The following is a 19066-nucleotide window of genomic DNA, read 5'->3' as shown; positions in this document are numbered from 1 at the left end:
TCTAAGTTATTTCCGAGGATCCCCTTCATTTGTTAAGAGTATATAATGATATTATACAGATATGCAAATTATTATCACATCATGCATGTAAACATGGTTATGTCAATAGTCATGCCAGTATGTTTGCATTGCTTTTGGTAGACATTGTTGAATAATGTTGGTTGAAGTAATATCATCTTAAAAACTACTTAGTCGAATGTGACCTTTCTCTGAAATTAAAACGTCAATGCCACCGGAATATTCATAATTGTTTCTGTGTCTCCAGAAAAAAACAGTGGCGACGACAATGCGAGACTCTCGTGTAGACTACCAAGACATAAACGTACTTAATGCAGAGTGGTTAAATAATCCAAGGTCACCTAGCTCTACACTGAAAACGCAGTGTGTTTATCCCCTCATGTTTGTTTACTTAATGATTCATAAATGTGTCACCAACATGAACACAATCTCGTATTACGTTACAGCTGATTAGTTAGAGATTCCGAATTGACGAACTCAAGGCAAACATTCATTTGCGATGTTATTTATCAATACTGTGCCTACGTTATACAGTTATATTTACCTACACATACCACACAAACCCAAATTAATGTCGTAAGTTTCCACGTAGAGGCTATGCATCTTAATCACTGACATCAACGCAGTATGACACTTTATCAAATTTTATTGATTGATGATGAGAGGAAATACACAAATACATATGCAGAAATTAACTTTACAATGAATAGCTTGATATGGACACACACAGATACCAAATAACTTTTCATGTATAGTTTTATTGATACTGGTTGACTCTGTCGAGTATTAAGCAAGAATGTTCATGTTAAGGACTCCTCAATGGTGATGCATGCAGACGGAGTCCCCTAGTGATGAAGATGTATTATGTCTATAGATGCCAACACTGACCTCGTTAACTCAGTCTGATGATGTAATGTTACAAAGCCCTAATTTCAAGAATCGCTTAACTCGAACGACATGTATTGATATCTCGATGTATACTTTCGATAGTCACAAAAAAATCAAGTAAACGAGGTTTTAATTTTATATGAAAATAGTATGGGCAAAACAAGAGCATTCATGCTGAAAAATATATGAAGCCTTTATTTGTTAAAAAGACATATGTCGTACATTTTTGGAAAATAATATATTACGTGTTTTACATTCGCAAATGTACACATTCAATGTAAATGTTATAAGTGCTTTACAAAATGTTCGAATGTTGGTCTCCTCGTAGAGTGAGTATGGCCCACTTTCCAATATGCATGACAGTGCCTAAATACTCAGCAGTCAGAAAACGGACGGAAGTGCGTGTTGCTGAGTCGTCAGAGGTAACAGGTCCTACTCCCGTGCAATAGATTGCTGAGCCATACCTTCCACTTCCTGAAATAGAGAAATGAAACATCATAAATATTCCTCGTTCATTATCAGTAGTTTCACTCTTACGCGGGTAGTCACGAGGTATTTCAGGCAACCGAATTACCTGGGCACCCCCAGCACGCGCACCCACGTGCACTGTGACAGGGAACTTTGTTTGTTTTGTTTGTTTATCGTTTAACGCCGCACTCAGGAATATTCCAGCTACATGACGGCGGTCTGTAAATAATCGACAATCCAGTGACTGGTATCATGAGCATCTATCCACGCCATTGGGATACGATGACATATATCAGCCAAGTCAGCGAGCCTGACCACCCGATCCCGTTAGTTACTGGTTATGAAGACAACCACAGGTCACTGCAAGTGTTCCGCGAATTGTGGGAATTCAACATGAGTTTGTTCTCTGTCTAACGTATTAGTGATACACAAAACAATTAACTCATATCGCCTCCTTTGATCTCCGATGTACCGTCTTGCAAAGCAGACCACCTCCGTGGTCCGTGGTCTCCGCCAGGAGAGCGGAAGGTCCGGGGTTCGATCCCCGGCCGCGTCATACCAAAAGACGTTAAACGATGGTACTTGTTGTTACCCTGTCTGGTGCTCGGCATTATTGGACTAAAACAAGGACTGTTCGGCTCGGAGTCAGTATACTGTGTCTGAGTGGGGTATTCATGTTAAACTGCGGCATGGTATCTCAGTGAGCTAGCACTATAAATCGGCATCAGTCCGGACTAGTACAAGCAGCCACAACAAACACGTACGTCGCTATATAAGTGCAATAATCTTGGACGCGACGTTAAACCCCATTTCACCCTCACCTCACCTCTTGCAAAGCCCACTCTCAATATCAGCATTTTTTAAGTAGTGACTGTGTTCTTGAAAGAAAGTAAAGTCTGTGTATTGATTTAAAAAAATCTTTCTAATATTTAACACAACCTCCGCTATATACCTGACTAAAACTAGTCTGTTTGCTTCAAATAATAAAAGCCGTTAGCCGTATGTGGGGACGGAGTAAGATAAAATGTCTATGTGGAGGTTGGAACCGCAGATGTTCCTACCATGCTCTCGTGACAAGTTCAGAGTCTCATCCTTGATAATGTCACTCAGTTTACTTAAAGTACACATAGTTTATGAATTACAACTCCTGGACTACTTCAAGTTTGTACAGTCTTCAGTAAACACATCGTTGAGGACATCTCGACTGTTTCACATGCCCATACGGATAACTCTGCCATTGCGTAACAATGTTATTCCATACTTAACATGACGCCATTTATAGCTTTAATCGATTCCCTCGTCGATATACATATTGACAAGATCACATAATGTCCGTAATTCGGGTCGATGAGAGACTCTCATGCAGATGTGTCCGAAGATGTTCTTCGGTGCGCGAGAACAATATGACCATGTATATGATGAGTATATGACAATATGACCCTTTATATGATGAGTATATAGCAATACGACCCTGTATATGATGAGTATATAACAATACGACCTTGTACATAAAGAGTATATATCAATACGACCTTGTACATGATGAGTATATAACAATACGACCTTGTACATGATGAGTATATAACAATACGACCATGTACATGATGAGTATATAACAATACGACCTTGTACATGATGAGTATGTAACAATACGACCTTGTACATGATGAGTATATAACAATACGACCTTGTACATGATGGGTATATAACAATACGACCTTGTACATGATGAGTATGTAACAATAAGACCTTGTACATGATGAGTATGTAACAATACGACCTTGTACATGATGAGTATATAACAATACGACCATGTACATGATGAGTATGTAACAAAAAGACCATGTACATGATGAGTATGTAACAATACGACCTTGTACATGATGAGTATGTAACAATACGACCTTGTACATGATGAGTATATAACAATAAGACCTTGTACATGATGGGTATGTAACAATACGACCTTGTACATGATGAGTATATAACAATAAGACCTTGTACATGATGAGTATATAACAATACGACCTTGTACATGATGAGTATATAACAATACGACCATGTACATGATGAGTATGTAACACTACGACCTTGTACATGATGAGTATATAACAATACGACCATGTACATGGTGAGTATGTAACAATACGACCTTGTACATGATGAGTATGTAACAATACGACCATGAAGATGATGAGTATATACAATACGACCTTGTACATAAAGAGTATATAACAATACGACCTTATACATGATGAGTATATAACAATACGACCTTGTACATGATGAGTATATAACAATACGACCATGTACATGATGAGTATATAACAATACGACCTTGTACATGATGAGTATGTAACAATAAGACCTTGTACATGATGAGTATATAACAATACGACCTTGTACATGATGAGTATATAACAATAAGACCTTGTACATGATGAGTATATAACAATACGACCTTGTACATGATGAGTATGTAACAATACGACCTTGTACATGATGAGTATGTAACAATACGACCTTGTACATGATGAGTATATAACAATAAGACCTTGTACATGATGGGTATGTAACAATACGACCTTGTACATGATGAGTATATAACAATACGACCTTGTACATGATGAATATGTAGCAATACGACCTTGTACATGATGCGTATATAACAATACGACCATATACATGATGAGTATGTAACAATACGACCTTGTACATGATGAGTATGTAACAATACGACCTTGTACATGGTGAGTATATAACAATACGATCTTGTATACCATGAGTATAGAACAATACGACCTTGTATACCTTGACTATAGAACAATACGACCTTGTATACCATGACTATAGAACAATACGACCTTGTATACCATGACTATAGAACAATACGATCATGTATACCATGACTATAGAACAATACGACCCTGTATACCTTGACTATAGAACAATTCGACCTTGGTAACGAGTACATACAATACGACTCTTGTAATCATGCTTGTATAAAAATACTACCATATACTTTATCAGTATACATAAGTGGCTACGCGAAAAATCGCAAAGAACAGAGAAGAACGGAGCGTGGTTTATCTCACGATAAAACATTGTTCTATCATGACGTCATTTCTGGAATATGCGCAGATATATGACAATCGGTGTCAGGAGAAAAGGTTCAGATGATCGACGTGATGATTGTGAGAATATACCAACCTATACCTACCCGTTCGCAAAATGGACATGTCCGACATTTCCGAGGTCGTATTCAATTCAAGGAGTCATTACTATTATTATTGGGTAAAATATGTTTTACGATTGTACATTTTATCAACATTCTTAAAGAGCCTGTACAAATGTTGACATCTCATAAAGGAAATAAATGACTCGTGGACGTTGTTTATCGTACAATTAAGACAGGTTCGCGATACATCGCAAAGAACAATGAAGAACGAAGTATGGTCTATTCCACGATAAAACATTGTTCTATCATGACGTCATGGCTGGAGAATCGAACATGTACTTGCAACTTGAAGACGTCGTAAATTGGACGAGGTTATTTTTGAGAGGGAAGTGTCCAGTGAGTTGTCTAGTAATGCTTTAGATCTGATACATCTCGACTATTGTATGAGTTCTGATGCATCACGACTATTGCATTAGACATGAAATATCACAACTATTGTATTATATATGATACAGCTCGACTATTGTATGAGTTCTGATGCATCACGACTATTGCATTAGACATGAAATATCACAACTATTGTATTATATATGATACATTTCGACTATTGTATGAGTTCTGATACATCACGACTATTGCATTAGACATGAAATATCACAACTATTGTATTATATATGATACAGCTCGACTATTGTATGAGTTCTGATACATCACGACTATTGCATTAGACGTTAAATATCACAACTATTGTATTATATCTGATACATCTCGACTATTGTATGAGTTCTGATGCATCACGACTATTGCATTAGACATGAAATATCACAACTATTGTATTATATATGATACATCTCGTCTATTGTATGAGTTCTGATGCATCACGACTATTGCATTAGACATGAAATATCACAACTATTGTATTATATATGATGCATCACGACTGTTGTGCCAGATATGATATATTTCGACTATTGTATGAGTTCTGATGCATCACGAATATTGTGTCAGATATGATATATCTCGACTATTGTATGAGTTCTGATGCATCACGACTATTGTGTCAGATAACTTCTTTAAGTGACATTTAGAAGTTGGTGTGATGAAGTAAGACAACTTCTTTATTATAATTAGTGCGACGTTTCAGTGTAGATCCTAACACATTTATCAAGCAAGTGAGCAAGTGTTCATCACTTGCTTGACATACGTGTTAGGATCCTCACCGCAACGTCGCACTAATTGTAATAAAGAAGTTGTTCATCCATAGAACTTGTCTTTCTTTATTGTGTCAGATATGATATATTTCGACTATTGTATGAGTTCTTATGCATCACGAATATTGTGTCAGATATGATATATCTCGACTATTGTATGAGTTCTGATGCATCACGACAAATGTAGTAGATATGATATATCTCGACTACTGCCTGAGTTCTGATGCATAACAACTATTATGTTACATCTGATACAGCACGACTCTTGTATTTTATCTGGAAAATAAAATTTATGTTGTCGGTTACATCATTCCAATGACATACCTCACTCACAGATTTACTCACTCACGAACCCAAGAGACCTACCTGGCCCTCCTGTACTAAAGTACACAGCGTGCAGAACATGATCAGTACGCAATCTCCAATACAGCTGCCCTGAAACATACAATACAGAACACTAAATATTACAGTTAGAGTGAAAAAAGGCACTTTGGAGGAGCCACTGCCACTGCGACATTTCTGATTGAGGGGTTGGCATCATACCTGTCATAGATATTCTTACCATAGATATTCCTATCATACATGTAGACTTTCCTGACATCTATATTCCTATCAAAGATATTCTTATTATACATATAGATATTCCTATCAAAGATAGTCCTATCATAATTTTACAATTTCCTGACATAGGTATTCCTATCGTACATATAGACGTTCCTGACGGTCATGTCCCTACAAAAGATATTCCTATCACACATGTCTATTCTTCTGACGTAGATATTCCTATCAAAGATATTCTTATCATACATGTAAATTTGTAGACATGTAAAAGAAACATGTATGCTCAGCACCAAAACTATCTATTTGTCCATGTAACGCAGGGGTGGCCAGTATAAGTCCAGTATAAGCAACCGTAATTTGCTGTCCACAGTTACGCCCCTTTAGGCGTGGCAGCATCCTCTGATCATGGGTTCCAATCCTAGATTTGTTTGCCGATAATTGTGTCCAGGTTTGTCAGCACCTCAGACCCACTCACAGGTTCTACCCAAGTGATGACCGTCTAACATCCACACATTAAGCTGACACGCCGTGCGATCACCTAAACACTTCTCAAGTAGCGTTATGAACCCCTCTCACACACTTACTCCATATAATACCAAAATTGATTTCGAGATTGGCATTTACGTCCATGATGGTATAGCTTGGGTCCTCCCCGAGGAAGGTATCGTGTACATGTAGACAAAACATGGTGATACAAAACTGAAGTTCAAACATAGCAGTTATATGCAGCGAGAACATATTGTCTGTGTTGTTCGTTGTTTAGCGCCGCACTCTATGACGGTGGTCTGTAAATAAGCCAGTCTAGGCTAGACAATCCAGTGATTAAACATCATGATCTACGCATTTTGGGATTCGATGACCTGCATCAATCCAGTTAGCGATTTATGTAAACCCCAATACCAACAGTCCAAGGAACCAAGGGCTACATTTACAAGTGTTTTGTTACCGATTTGGTATTGGCACAATTATTTAAGTCCATTTGTACTGTAGCACAGTAAGGGAATTCGATGTTGTCACAATGGATATGGTGATGTCGGACTACAATGTTGACTTTCTATCAAGAAGAAACAGCTGACAGCGTTCACTTCTAACACTTACCTGTTTTGCCCTGTTACACAATATGAAAGCTTACAAATGAGGTAACAGCAGGCTTCTTTACATGAGAACAGTTCAAATTGTTGTGTGAACTTAAACACATAGATGAAGTGTATATTTCTACGAGTACTTCTCTTTACTTCTACGAGTACTTTGTACTGGCACTCTGCTGCGCTGTGTACTAAAACCTTTCAAAGTAATATACTTTGTACACGCGCTAATGCATTTGATGACGCTTGAACTTCATGATAAATCAATCGTTAATTTAGTACATTGTTTCCAACCATCGGTTTATAATTGTGCATTAATCTGTTTATGGTACCTTTAAGGCGACGAAAAGCATTACGTTGTCGAACGCTGGAGTGAATAAAGAATGCTAACTAGGTGAGAAGCGCATTGGCCATGACAGTGTTTTGTTCTGTAGCAACAACACAACACACAACAGTGTTATTTCAAGAAGAAAATCGACAGACTCGCATGTAATTCAATATCGAAGTTGCTGTCGATGACAACGTTGCAGCCGCCTCTGACGTCTATTGTGACGTGTTGTCTGTCACCAGGGTCATCTGGTGTACAACAGTTCTTTCAGTTCAAAACGTGCAGTAACAAAATATTCTTTGTGTGTGTGTGCGTGTGGGGGTGAGGGTGTCTGGGGTGGGGGTGGGGATGGGGGAGGGTGGGGGTGTGAATGGGGCTGGGGGGGGGGCGGGGGGGCGGTGTGTCGGGGAGGGTGTGTGTGAGTGGGGGTGGGGGGTGGGGGAGGGTGTTTGTGTGTTGGGGGGGGGGGTGATTCACAGTAAAGGTCCGATGCTGCAATGTCGATGGCAATTCATATCACTTCGACTGTGTAGTTATTCTTTTTACACTTTGTAAGAGCATGATATTGCTGTATTTGCATGATACTCTCCCAAGGCAATTGTAGAGAGTAAGGATCTAAGTATCTAAGCACTTGACAAAACTATTTCAGGAACAAAAGAAAATATTCTTAAAATATAATCTTGTTGTTGTAGTAATAGTGACCGTAGTTATACCAAGAATATTAGTAGTTGGAGTAGGAAAATATTTTTTTGTAGTTGTTGTATAAGAAGTAGTGTCAGTTGTAATTTTAGTTATCCTGTAGTAGTAGTAGTAGTTGTTGTTGTTGTTGTTGTTGTTGTTGTTGTTGTTGTTGTTGTTGTTGTTGTTGTTGTACTGCTAACATCTGTAATAGATGTTGTAGTCCTAGTGAGTGGGTGACTTTGGTTTTATGCCGCTTATATCATTATTCCCGCAATACCAGAAATGGACTTCAGACGGGACCCTTCACACATTGTACCCATGTCGGGAATCGAACCCGGGTCTTCGGCGTGACGAGCAGGCGCTTTACTCATAAGGCTACCCGACCGGTAGATGTAGATGTAGTAGTTGTTGTTGTGCTAGTCGTTGTTGTTGTCTACACAGCAATGTAATCCAAACTGAGTGACGTGTATAAAACAGTTCAGGAATTGTAGTTCATACATCGGCTGCCAATACAGCACATCGGAATAGTAGTGGACACATGTCTTTAGCGGACGTCAATGGTTTCGAGTGAGCTAAATGACTACTAATACACGTATGAGACCGACAGTGGTGACACTGTAACTGTGGGGAGTGAAGTAATAAATGGTATCTCAACAAATGATCTTACATAGTGTCCCACAATTGTTATTTATCCCCATAGTATATATACAGTCAAATAAACAATGAGAGAATACGTGAGCGAGTGAGTATGAGCTTACGCCGCTTTTGGCAATATCATGGCGGGGGACACCAGCATTAAGCTTCACACATTGACCCCATGTCGTGTATCGAACCTGGGTCTTCGGCGAGACGAGCGAACATTTTCACCACCAGGGTCCGCCCTTCATAAACAATGGGTCGGGTTCCGGAGTGTTGCACTTGTACAGCGACGTGTTTGTATAGCCTGTGTGTGCCTGCGTGCTGGGGGTTGTTGCGTGCAGCTTTAGTCTCTTCTTACATGTATTATTGAATAGTTCAACCAACCGACAAATGCAGTGATATGATAAACATAGCAAAAACATGCATTAATATACTCACAGTTAGTTTATATATTATTATGTCTTAGTACACTTTTCATTAAGCACAGAACGTGTTTCGCGGCAGCTGTTAGGGGTATGAAAAATGGTGGACGATGAAAACGTATCCCTTCAACTGTATTCGAGAGTATTTTAATGGGAATAAATGGACTTCCGCAGAGGACAACGTCATGTGAGAGTCGATATAAACCAGTAACTCATATATCGATCCCTGTAGGATTGACAGTGCTAGTATCTGCTTCTTTGTCGAATGCCTGACTGACTCGCCGGCTCAACATGATCATTGTCATATTTTATACATCAGATGCGTGCAGACAGGATGCGGTGTTGTGAAGTGTTTTATATTATTGTGTGGAGTAGTCCGGCGTTTCATAAGTCAATATTACCACATGTTTCCTATGGATGTTTGTGATTAAAGGGAAATTATAGTAGTACATGACTGGATCCGTATTATGTTTTTTGTCTCACATTCTGTTTTGTTGGTACCCATTCTATCAACATTTTGCAATATTCCAGCTACTTCGCGGAAAATGACACACTTACGATGAAACATTTTCAATAAACACACGCTCTTTGATTCTTTAGAAATAGCGGACACGGTAAATCACTTTTTCCAAAGTGAAGTATATATGTTTAAGAGTAATAAAACGTATAGTCACGATATTACACACTCCTATGAAAACCGAAAAGATATTTTGTATCACGAATCGTCGAAACTAATATCCCTTTATCGAAAATGCCGGAAGAACAACAATATTTGTTATATTTCCTGAAACAGCTCAGATGAGCTGCACCAGAACCCTTACTTACTTCAATGCCTTTTGCCTGCCTGATCTTCCCTCTGACCATCGTCATTGACCACAGTCCCACGCACGTCATGGAGAGAAAGCCGTACAGGCAGCAGCTCTCCCCCACGGCTTCGGCGTTCCTTCCCGCCGTCACACAAGGCACAAAGTAGGTGATGATACAGATACCGAAATTATCAAAACATCCACACAAGCCATGCTGCCATTCACCCATGGTGTATGATCCTCGTAGCTTGCTGGTAGAGATGAGTACTTATCCCCCTGTGTTATCTCCCTCGTCTTCGACTGTGTCTGTTGTTAACCCTCTGCCAGACCTGTGGCATCAGTGGTGCAGATGATAACAGTGGCGTTGCTGTTGTCACTGACAACCTTTGTAAATAGAAGATGTGATTGGACAGTGAAAACTTGTTGTCTGACAATTGCAGAATTTCTTTTGTTTAACGTTTCCTCTGTTTGCAGCTTTCCGCTTCATTCATACCTGCTGTCGACCATATCCACAGGAGGTTGGCTAGTGTGGAGAATAATGGACGCATTCTTCGTAGAGAAACCGAACTTCTTAATATTTTATGATGGCATAGTTACTGTTACTTCTTACAATGAATGTTATAAATTATTCAAGGCTGGAGCGTCGCGATGGAATAGGATGTAGATTCGCCTTGGAGGATGCACTATGTAGAGTCCCTGTGAAGGATGTACTGTGTAGGGTCGCTGTGAAGGATGTACTATGTAGGGTCCCTGTGAAGGATGTACTGTGTAGGGTCCCTGTGAAGGATGTACTATGTAGGGTCGCTGTGAAGGATGCACTATGTAGGGTCCTAGACTAACATATAGTCTCTGAAATGAACATATCGTACAGAAAAAAAACGTTGTTCAGTTTCAGTTATCTTAATAAAAATCTAATAAAAAGGGAGCCCAGTGATTCTCTTCATTTTCAGATACTGCAGATAATCTAGACTTGCCAAACATTATAGACTTGCATGGGCTGTTGTTGATATAAATGTATCAGGATCTGTAAGGCAGACTATGTAGGGTCGCTGTGAAGGATGTACTGTGTAGGGTCCCTGTGAAGGATGTATTATGTAGGGTCGCCGTGAAGGATGTATTATGTAGGGTCCCTGTGAAGGATGTACTGTGTAGGGTCCCTATGAAGGATGTACTGTGTAGGGTCCCTGTGAAGGATGTACTGTGTAGGATCGCTGTGAAGGATGTACTGTGTAGGGTCGCTGTGAAGGATGTATTATGTAGGTTCCCTGTGAAGGATGTACTGTGTAGGGTCCCTGTGAAGGATGGACTGTGTAGGGTCCCTGTGAAGGATGTATTATGTAGGGTCGCTGTGAAGGATGTATTATGTAGGGTCCCTGTGAAGGATGTACTATGTAGGGTCCCTGTGAAGGATGTACTGTGTAGGGTCGCTGTGAAGGATGTACTGTGTAGGATCGCTGTGAAGGATGTACTGTGTAGGGTCGCTGTGAAGGGTGTATTTTGTAGGTTCCCTGTGAAGGATGTACTGTGTAGGGTCCCTGTGAAGGATGGACTGTGTAGGGTCGCTGTGAAGGATGTATTATGTAGGGTCGCTGTGAAGGATATTATGTGTAGGGTCGCTGTGAAGGATGCATTATGTAGGGTCCCTGCGAAGGATGTATTATGTAGGGTCCCTGTGAAGGATGTACTGTGTAGGGTCGCTGTGAAGGATGTACTGTGTAGGGTCGCTGTGAAGGATGTACTGTGTAGGGTGGCAGTAGATGATGTACTGTGTAGGGTCCCTGTGAAGGATGTACTGTGTAGGGTCGCTGTGAAGGATGTACTGTGTAGGGTCGCTGTGAAGGATGTACAATGTAGGATGGCAGTAGATTATGTACTGTGTAGGTTCCCTGTGAAGGATGTATTATGTAGGGTCCCTGTGAAGGATGTTCTGTGTAGGGTCGCTGTGAAGGATGTACTATGTAGGGTCGCTGTGAAAGATGTACTATGTAGGGTCCCTGTGAAGGATGTACTATGTAGGGTCGCTGTGAAGGATGTACTGTGTAGGGTCCCTGTGAAGGATGTACTATGTAGGGTCCCTGTGAAGGATGTACTTTGTAGGGCCCCTGTGAAGGATGTATTATGTAGGGTCGCTGTGAAGGATGTACTATGTAGGGTCGCTGTGAAGGATGTACTATGTAGGGTCCCTGTGAAGGATGTACTATGTAGGGTCGCTGTGAAGGATGTACTATGTAGGGTCCCTGTGAAGGATGTACTATGTAGGGTCGCTGTGAAGGATGTACTATGTAGGTTCCCTGTGAAGGATGTACTGTGTAGGGTCGCTGCGAAGTATTTACTATGTACTACCACTGCTACCACTACGTACTACCACTATAACCGCATCTGTTACTACTACTGCTAATGCTAATACTAATACTAATACCACCAATACCACTGATACCATTACTAATACTACAGTACTACACATATTGCTACTATTTAATGTCTAGAACTACGACTACTACGTCTACTACAACTACTACTAATACTACGACAAATATTGCTATGTAATGTCTAACACTACGACTCCTACTTCTACTACCACGGCTACCACGACTACCACTGCTACCACTGCTACTACTGCCACTACTACCACTACTAACTCTACTAACACTACTTCTACTACTACAAATATTGCTACTATTTAATGTCTAAAACTATGACAACTACTTCGACTACCACTACTACTATTACTACCACTACTACTACTACTACTACTACTACTGCTACTACTACTACTACTATCACTACTACTACTACTACTACAAATATTGCTACTATTTAATGTCTGGAGCTACGACTACTACTTCTGCTACCACTACTTCCACCACTACCACTACTACCACTGCTACTACTATCACTACTACCATTACTACTACCACTACTACTACTACTACTACCACCACTACCAATACTACCACTATTGCCACTACTACCATTACTACTAACACTACTTCTACTATTACTACAAATATTGCTACTATTTAATGTCTAGAACTGCGACACCTACTTCTACTACCACCACTACTACCACTACCACCACCACTACTACAAATATTGTTACTGTTTAATGTCTAGAACTACGACAACTACTTCTACTACAACTACTACCACTACTACCTCTACTACCACTACTACCACTACCACCACTGCTATGGTTTTACGCAATATCTTCCACAACACGATAAAGTAAGCCAGTATTCGTATCCGATGTGAGGAATGTTTTAATTGTATTAGCATGTGTAAAGTTAGAAATATATGCTATATTTCAAAGGATGAAAATTCCCGAGAGCGTCGATATGCTCTCTTGCAATGATTTCTTATGATCATAGGATGGTTTAGTCAGCTTCTTGCGAATGAGTGAGTGAGTGAGTGACTTGGGTTTAACGCCGCTTTTAACATTATTCCAGTTATATCACGGCGTGTCAGCTTAATGTGGGAGGAAAGCCCGAAGTGATCCAGGTCTCAGACGTTTACCACTTCGGTGAAACCCACGAGCACAGGTATGATACTGACAAACCTAGAAACATAATCGGGGCGAACTGGGATTCGAACCCACAATCATAGGTTTCTGGCGTGCCCAAGGGACGCGACTCTGCACAGCGAATCGCGGCGCCTTAGACAACTGGACCACCCGTGCCCCCTTCTTTCGAATGAACCCTTTGACACACTGACAGATTGTTTGTTGGGTAGCTTCATAAAACAATGTCAGCTAAAGTATTGTCCCGAGGAGCACTTTATTAAAGAAGAATGATGTTCCAGGTTGCTAGTAGTTTGAGACAGGCAGTGCGAATCAATGCCTGCAGGCTGCAGGATAAATAGTTGATGAAGGCGACTCGACGTGTGATGTGTCTGTTCCACGGCATGTCGCGGTCAAGAGAAGGGTCGATACAACATGGCGTGTATCCTGGTAACTACCACGTCTAACACAGCGGTTATACATTATTCTGCCTTTATTGAATCCCCTGAATCACCCAAACATTTTCTCCATAGTTTTTTGGTTGTTGTTTGCAGCGATATCCATTGAGTGAGTCGTCGCCATAAAGCCTTGGAGTATTATATCAGGATAGCGTTGTCTTTTCTGTTCTTGTGATGCATGTTAATCTACATTAGTAGCAAACCTTACAAGTTTATACCTGTAAGTTTTCCAACCTTCATGTCTGACGCCTTCAACAACATTATTCTCATGCTGTCCCCATAGCTCTAATCCTTCCGTACTCAAATGAAATAGCACGCATTGCATGTAGGCAATCAATTTCTCCTTGGAGAAGAAGTCTGTTAGTTTCAAGTGTGCGCAAGGTTGAGCAACGCCTGCAGTTGCAAGTAGCAGTCCTCGGCCTGCTCTGGTCTTTGGCTTCCATGTGAGGCTCTACTCCAGAATGGAGGCATTTTCTATTTGAATGTGATACGTACGGCCCATGGATATATGACTCGACGTGGTGCATCCACAGACTGGTAAAATTGTTCGGAATATTCATCTGTCCATCTAGCAGTAGAATGAGAGTGCAATGAAACCCTCCAGCGCTAGAGAACATTTCAAGCAATCAGCAAGAAATATCGATAAATAACCGCTTCACAGCCTGTGGGTTTATAATACCTCTTACTGTGTTGCCTGGTCTCATTCCTTCGCGAAAAGTCTTGTTAATCTTAATCTAATAATCTTAGAGGTACAGTTAGTTGACTGATTGAGTGAGTCTTGTTTTTAAGCCAATATTCCAGCAATATCGCGGGACACCAGAAATGAGCTTCACAAATTCTGCCCATGTGGGGAATCGAACTCGGGTGTTCGGCGTGACGAGCGAACGCTTTAACCAGTAGGCTATTCCACCGCCCTCTTTTACCTTTGATCCTTACTTCAATCACTGCCATGCATCGCTGTTGTAATTCCTTTCACACATGCTTACAGAAAGAGGTTTTAAAGATGGGTGTACGAAAAGTATGCAAAAACCTCCGGCAATGTCCTCCATGTACAGTAGTACTGATAGTTCAATAAATTATACTAATAATATAGGCTACGTTGACACTATAGGAGCCAGTTAAATGGCATTTCATTGGTGCAGTTCATAATTCGACGCAACTATGCTTAACCAAAGTTAGTAAAACCCACACTTTGAACTTTAGTAATAATTGAATGGACAATTCATGCTTCGTGTAAAGTTGGTTGTCTAGGTGCATATGTGTAATGAATGAAGTAAAATATCCCTGGTACTAACCTATACCTTTAATTCCACAATCACCAAGACAACGCACCCCCACTCTCCACCAACACGGCAACGCTCCAGCCGTCTCGGCATTTCAGCGCACAGTGTGTGAACTTGTGCATTAAGTGTTACCCAAGAAAAAGATCAGCTGAACACTCCACGACTATCGAGTTATCGAAAAACATAAACTATTTGTTATTCTGGGGTGTCGGGTTGGGGAGGGGGGTGCCTGAGATTTTATCGAAAAAAACCTATTGTCCCCGAAAATTTGAAAAAAAATAATTAATATGCTTTAGGCTGATAAAGAAAAGGAAATTACCAGCCACAAAAATACTTTGTTGAAAGATGTTGGGTTTTTTTTCTTTTTAAAAACTGTAGCTGAAACAATATTTAATCTCGAAACAAAACCCAAGACTTAATCGTGTACTAATGTCGGCGTTCGTTCGTAAAATGACAACTATCCGTTCCCATATTGTTCACCATTAGTATTTGTTCAATCGCCAAATACCCGTTCCCTTATTTTCGTATCATCGACATAAACTGACGTCCAAAAGAAACTTTACCAACTGAAAATATAAATTTCAGACAAAGTATAATTTTTTGTCGATGAAGTCTATCTAAAACACATAACCTAAATACAACAATAGTGTATGCAGAAAATGTTAATCGTCTGTTACATGTTTGCGAGATAACACGCGAAAAAGTGAAAAACACGTGCACCACGGACAGCTGCATATGCACGTGCGGGTAAGGGTATAAAACGATTGCAACGGCACGTCAGAATCGGTTACCACAGTGGTATATGGCGGTATTCTCTGACAATGTAATTATTTTCATGTAATTATCTTTAATAGTATACCTTGTAACTTTCCTATGGAGGAATAAAAGTATATATATGATTATCCACAGTGATAAAAAAAACACAAAGAAATGCCACGACTCACAGTCGAACAGCGTGAACGACCCTTGGGTATGGTACAGATGGGAGCCACCCACGCCCATATTGCATGAACCTTCGGTTGCTCCCGTGTTGCCGTTGCCAACTTGATGCAACGTTACAGACAGACAGGGCGAACCGCTGACAGGCCAAGAACAGGCAGACTCAGGGTGACCACGCCCCATGATGACCGGTACTTGCGTACCTTGCACCTCCGAAATCGCTTCCTGACAGTGACGTCATCGGCGACAAATGCCTTAGATCACAGGGTTAGTCGACAGACAGTGGCCATTAGACTCAGGGCTCATGGAATCAGGGATTTTAGACCATACAGAGGACAGCTATTGACAGCGCAGCATCGTCGTCTGCGATTGAGATGGGCCCGGACTGTACGACGTTGGCAACGACGTGACTGGCAGAGGGTTGTCTTCACTGACGAAAGTCGATTCTGTATGTTTAGGGCTGGTGGAAGACAACGTGTTTACCGCCGAAGGGGTGAACGAACGGCGGCGTGTTGCGTGCAGGACGTCGTACCATATGGTGGAGGGAGTGTCATGGTGTGGGGAGGGATCTGTGGGCAGGAGAGGACACCGCTGGTCATCGTTGACGGAAACTTGACAGCTCAGCGTTACATGGATAACATTATTCGTCCAGTTGTCCTACTATTCCTCCAACAGCAGCCACGTGGTGTCATTTATTAGCACGACAACGCTAGAGCCCATACAGCAAACGTCATCGGTCTGCCGTGGCCTGCACGCTCATCCGACATGTCCCCCATAGAACACCTCTGGGACTTGATGGATCCTCGTGTTCGACAACGACCACACTCTCCAGCCAACCGGCAAGAACTGATCTTGGCCCTCCAAGAAGAATGGCCTCAAATCCCACGTGACCTCATGAGACGACTGACTTTTTCTGTTCGTCGAAGAGTTTTTGCGTGTATTGAGGCATTTGGTGGTCACACACGCTATTAATGACTTGTTATTCAACGTGAGCGATTGTTTATGTACTTTGCCTATTGTCCATGATTCTGAAAGCTCGAGTTTTGTACCACACCCAACTTTGGGGGGCTCTGACGTCATCCTCGGTTGCGGAATGATTGTCATTTTCAGTGTTGATTATGTTGATATATTGATCTTCTCAATACACTTTACTTCATGCATGTATGTTTTGTTGTTTTTGAGCAAGAGTGATTTCAAACTCTGGTAAAGTTTCTTTTGGACGTCAGTTTATATTTCCTGATCAAACTTTAATACTCGCTCCCTTGTGTCTCACCATTATTATGACATTCTGTTACGTTGTACAAGTGTTATACCAGTTCCCCTATTTCCCACAATCAGTATACGTTTCTTTGAATCCATTAACTTATCTTAAGAGTCCCAATCCCCATTTCCTACGATCACTATAGTAATATGATTATTCGTCAAGTTATCATACCCGTTCCCCAATTTCCTACCATCAGTATATGTTTCTTCGTCAATTTATCATACCCATTCCCCAGTTTCCTACCATCTGTATATGTTTCTTCGTCAACTTATTACATCCGTTCCCCAGTTTCCTACCATCAGTATATGTTTCCTCGTCAATTTATCATACCCGTTCCCCTATTTCCTACCATCAGTATATGTTTCTTATTCAACTTATTATACCTGTTCCCCTATTTCCTACCATCAGTATATGTTTCTTCTTCGCCTTATCATACCCGTTCCCCTATTTCCTACCATCAGTATATGTTTCTTTGCCAACTTATTATACCCGTTCCCCAATTTCCTACCATCGGTATATGTTTCTTATTCAACTTATTATACCCGTTCCGGGGGCACGGGTGGCCCAGTCGTCTAAGGCGCCGCGATTCGCTGTGCAGAGTTGCGTCCCTTGGGCACGCCAGAAACCTATGATTGTGGGTTCGAATCCCGGTTCGCCCCGATTATGTTTCTAGGTTTGTCAGCACCATACCCGTGCTCGTGGGTTTCACCGAAGTGGTAAACGTCTGAGACCTGGATCACTTCGGGCTTTCCTCCCACATTAAGCTGACACGCCGTGATATAACTGGAATACTATTAAAAGCGGCGTTTAACCCAACTCACTCACTCACTATTATACCCGTTCTCCTATTTCCTACCATCAGTATATGTTTCTTATTCAACTTATTATACCCGTTTACCTATTTCCTACCATCAGTATATGTTTCTTCTTCAACTTATCATACCTGTTCCCCTATTTCCTACCATCAGTATATGTTTCTTCTTCAACTTATCATACCCGTTCCCCAATTTCCTACCATAAGTATATGTTTCTTCGTCACCTTATCATACCCATTTCACAATTTCTTGCCATCAGTATGTTTCCTCGCCAACTTATAATACCCGTTCCTATACTTCCTACCATCAGTATATACGTTTCTTCATCAACTTCTTTCGTGTTCCCCTATTTTTCTGCATCGGTATATATGTTTCTTAGTCAGGTTGTATACACATTGCCATATTTCCCACATCGGAACACAAAACTGAACTTGTCTCAAACAGCCAAAACAACCACATGTACATCAGTCATCATGTGTAATGAATCCGTTATACATCAGGCATCATTGTGTACGTGTATGCCAAA

General features: G+C 40.8%; 1 protein-coding gene across 1 annotated transcript; it reads right to left on the bottom strand.

Annotated features, from left to right (window-relative positions):
• Window positions 1–655: 655 nt before the first annotated feature.
• Window positions 656–10669, bottom strand: LOC139470133 (uncharacterized). Its single transcript, XM_071252431.1, has 3 exons — window positions 10305–10669; window positions 6130–6198; window positions 656–1380 (listed from the first exon to the last, which is right to left on the bottom strand). Exons 1-3 carry the CDS (start codon window positions 10512–10514, stop codon window positions 1339–1341), a joined length of 321 nt encoding a protein of 106 aa, XP_071108532.1. The 5' UTR covers window positions 10515–10669; the 3' UTR covers window positions 656–1338.
• Between the last annotated feature and the right edge of the window lie 8397 nt (window positions 10670–19066).

This window comes from Haliotis cracherodii, unplaced genomic scaffold, assembly GCF_022045235.1.
Source record: "Haliotis cracherodii isolate W230 unplaced genomic scaffold, xgHalCrac1.p SCAF_20, whole genome shotgun sequence".
Lineage (NCBI taxonomy): Eukaryota > Metazoa > Mollusca > Gastropoda > Lepetellida > Haliotidae > Haliotis > Haliotis cracherodii.
The sequence above is the reverse complement of the archived record's forward strand: the minus strand, read 5'-3'. Positions and strand labels throughout refer to the sequence as shown.

What these genes read in the sequence shown, in the direction of transcription:
- LOC139470133 (XM_071252431.1), bottom strand. Translation starts at nt 10,514, where the DNA reads ATGGGTGAATGGCAGCATGGCTTGTGTGGATGTTTTGATAATTTCGGT. An exon ending in GGCAGGCAAAAGGCATTGAA is followed by an intron (nt 6,199 to 10,304) that starts GTAAGTAAGGGT and finishes TGTATGTTTCAG; the next exon opens with GGCAGCTGTATTGGAGATTG. An exon ending in CTTTAGTACAGGAGGGCCAG is followed by an intron (nt 1,381 to 6,129) that starts GTAGGTCTCTTG and finishes TCTCTATTTCAG; the next exon opens with GAAGTGGAAGGTATGGCTCA.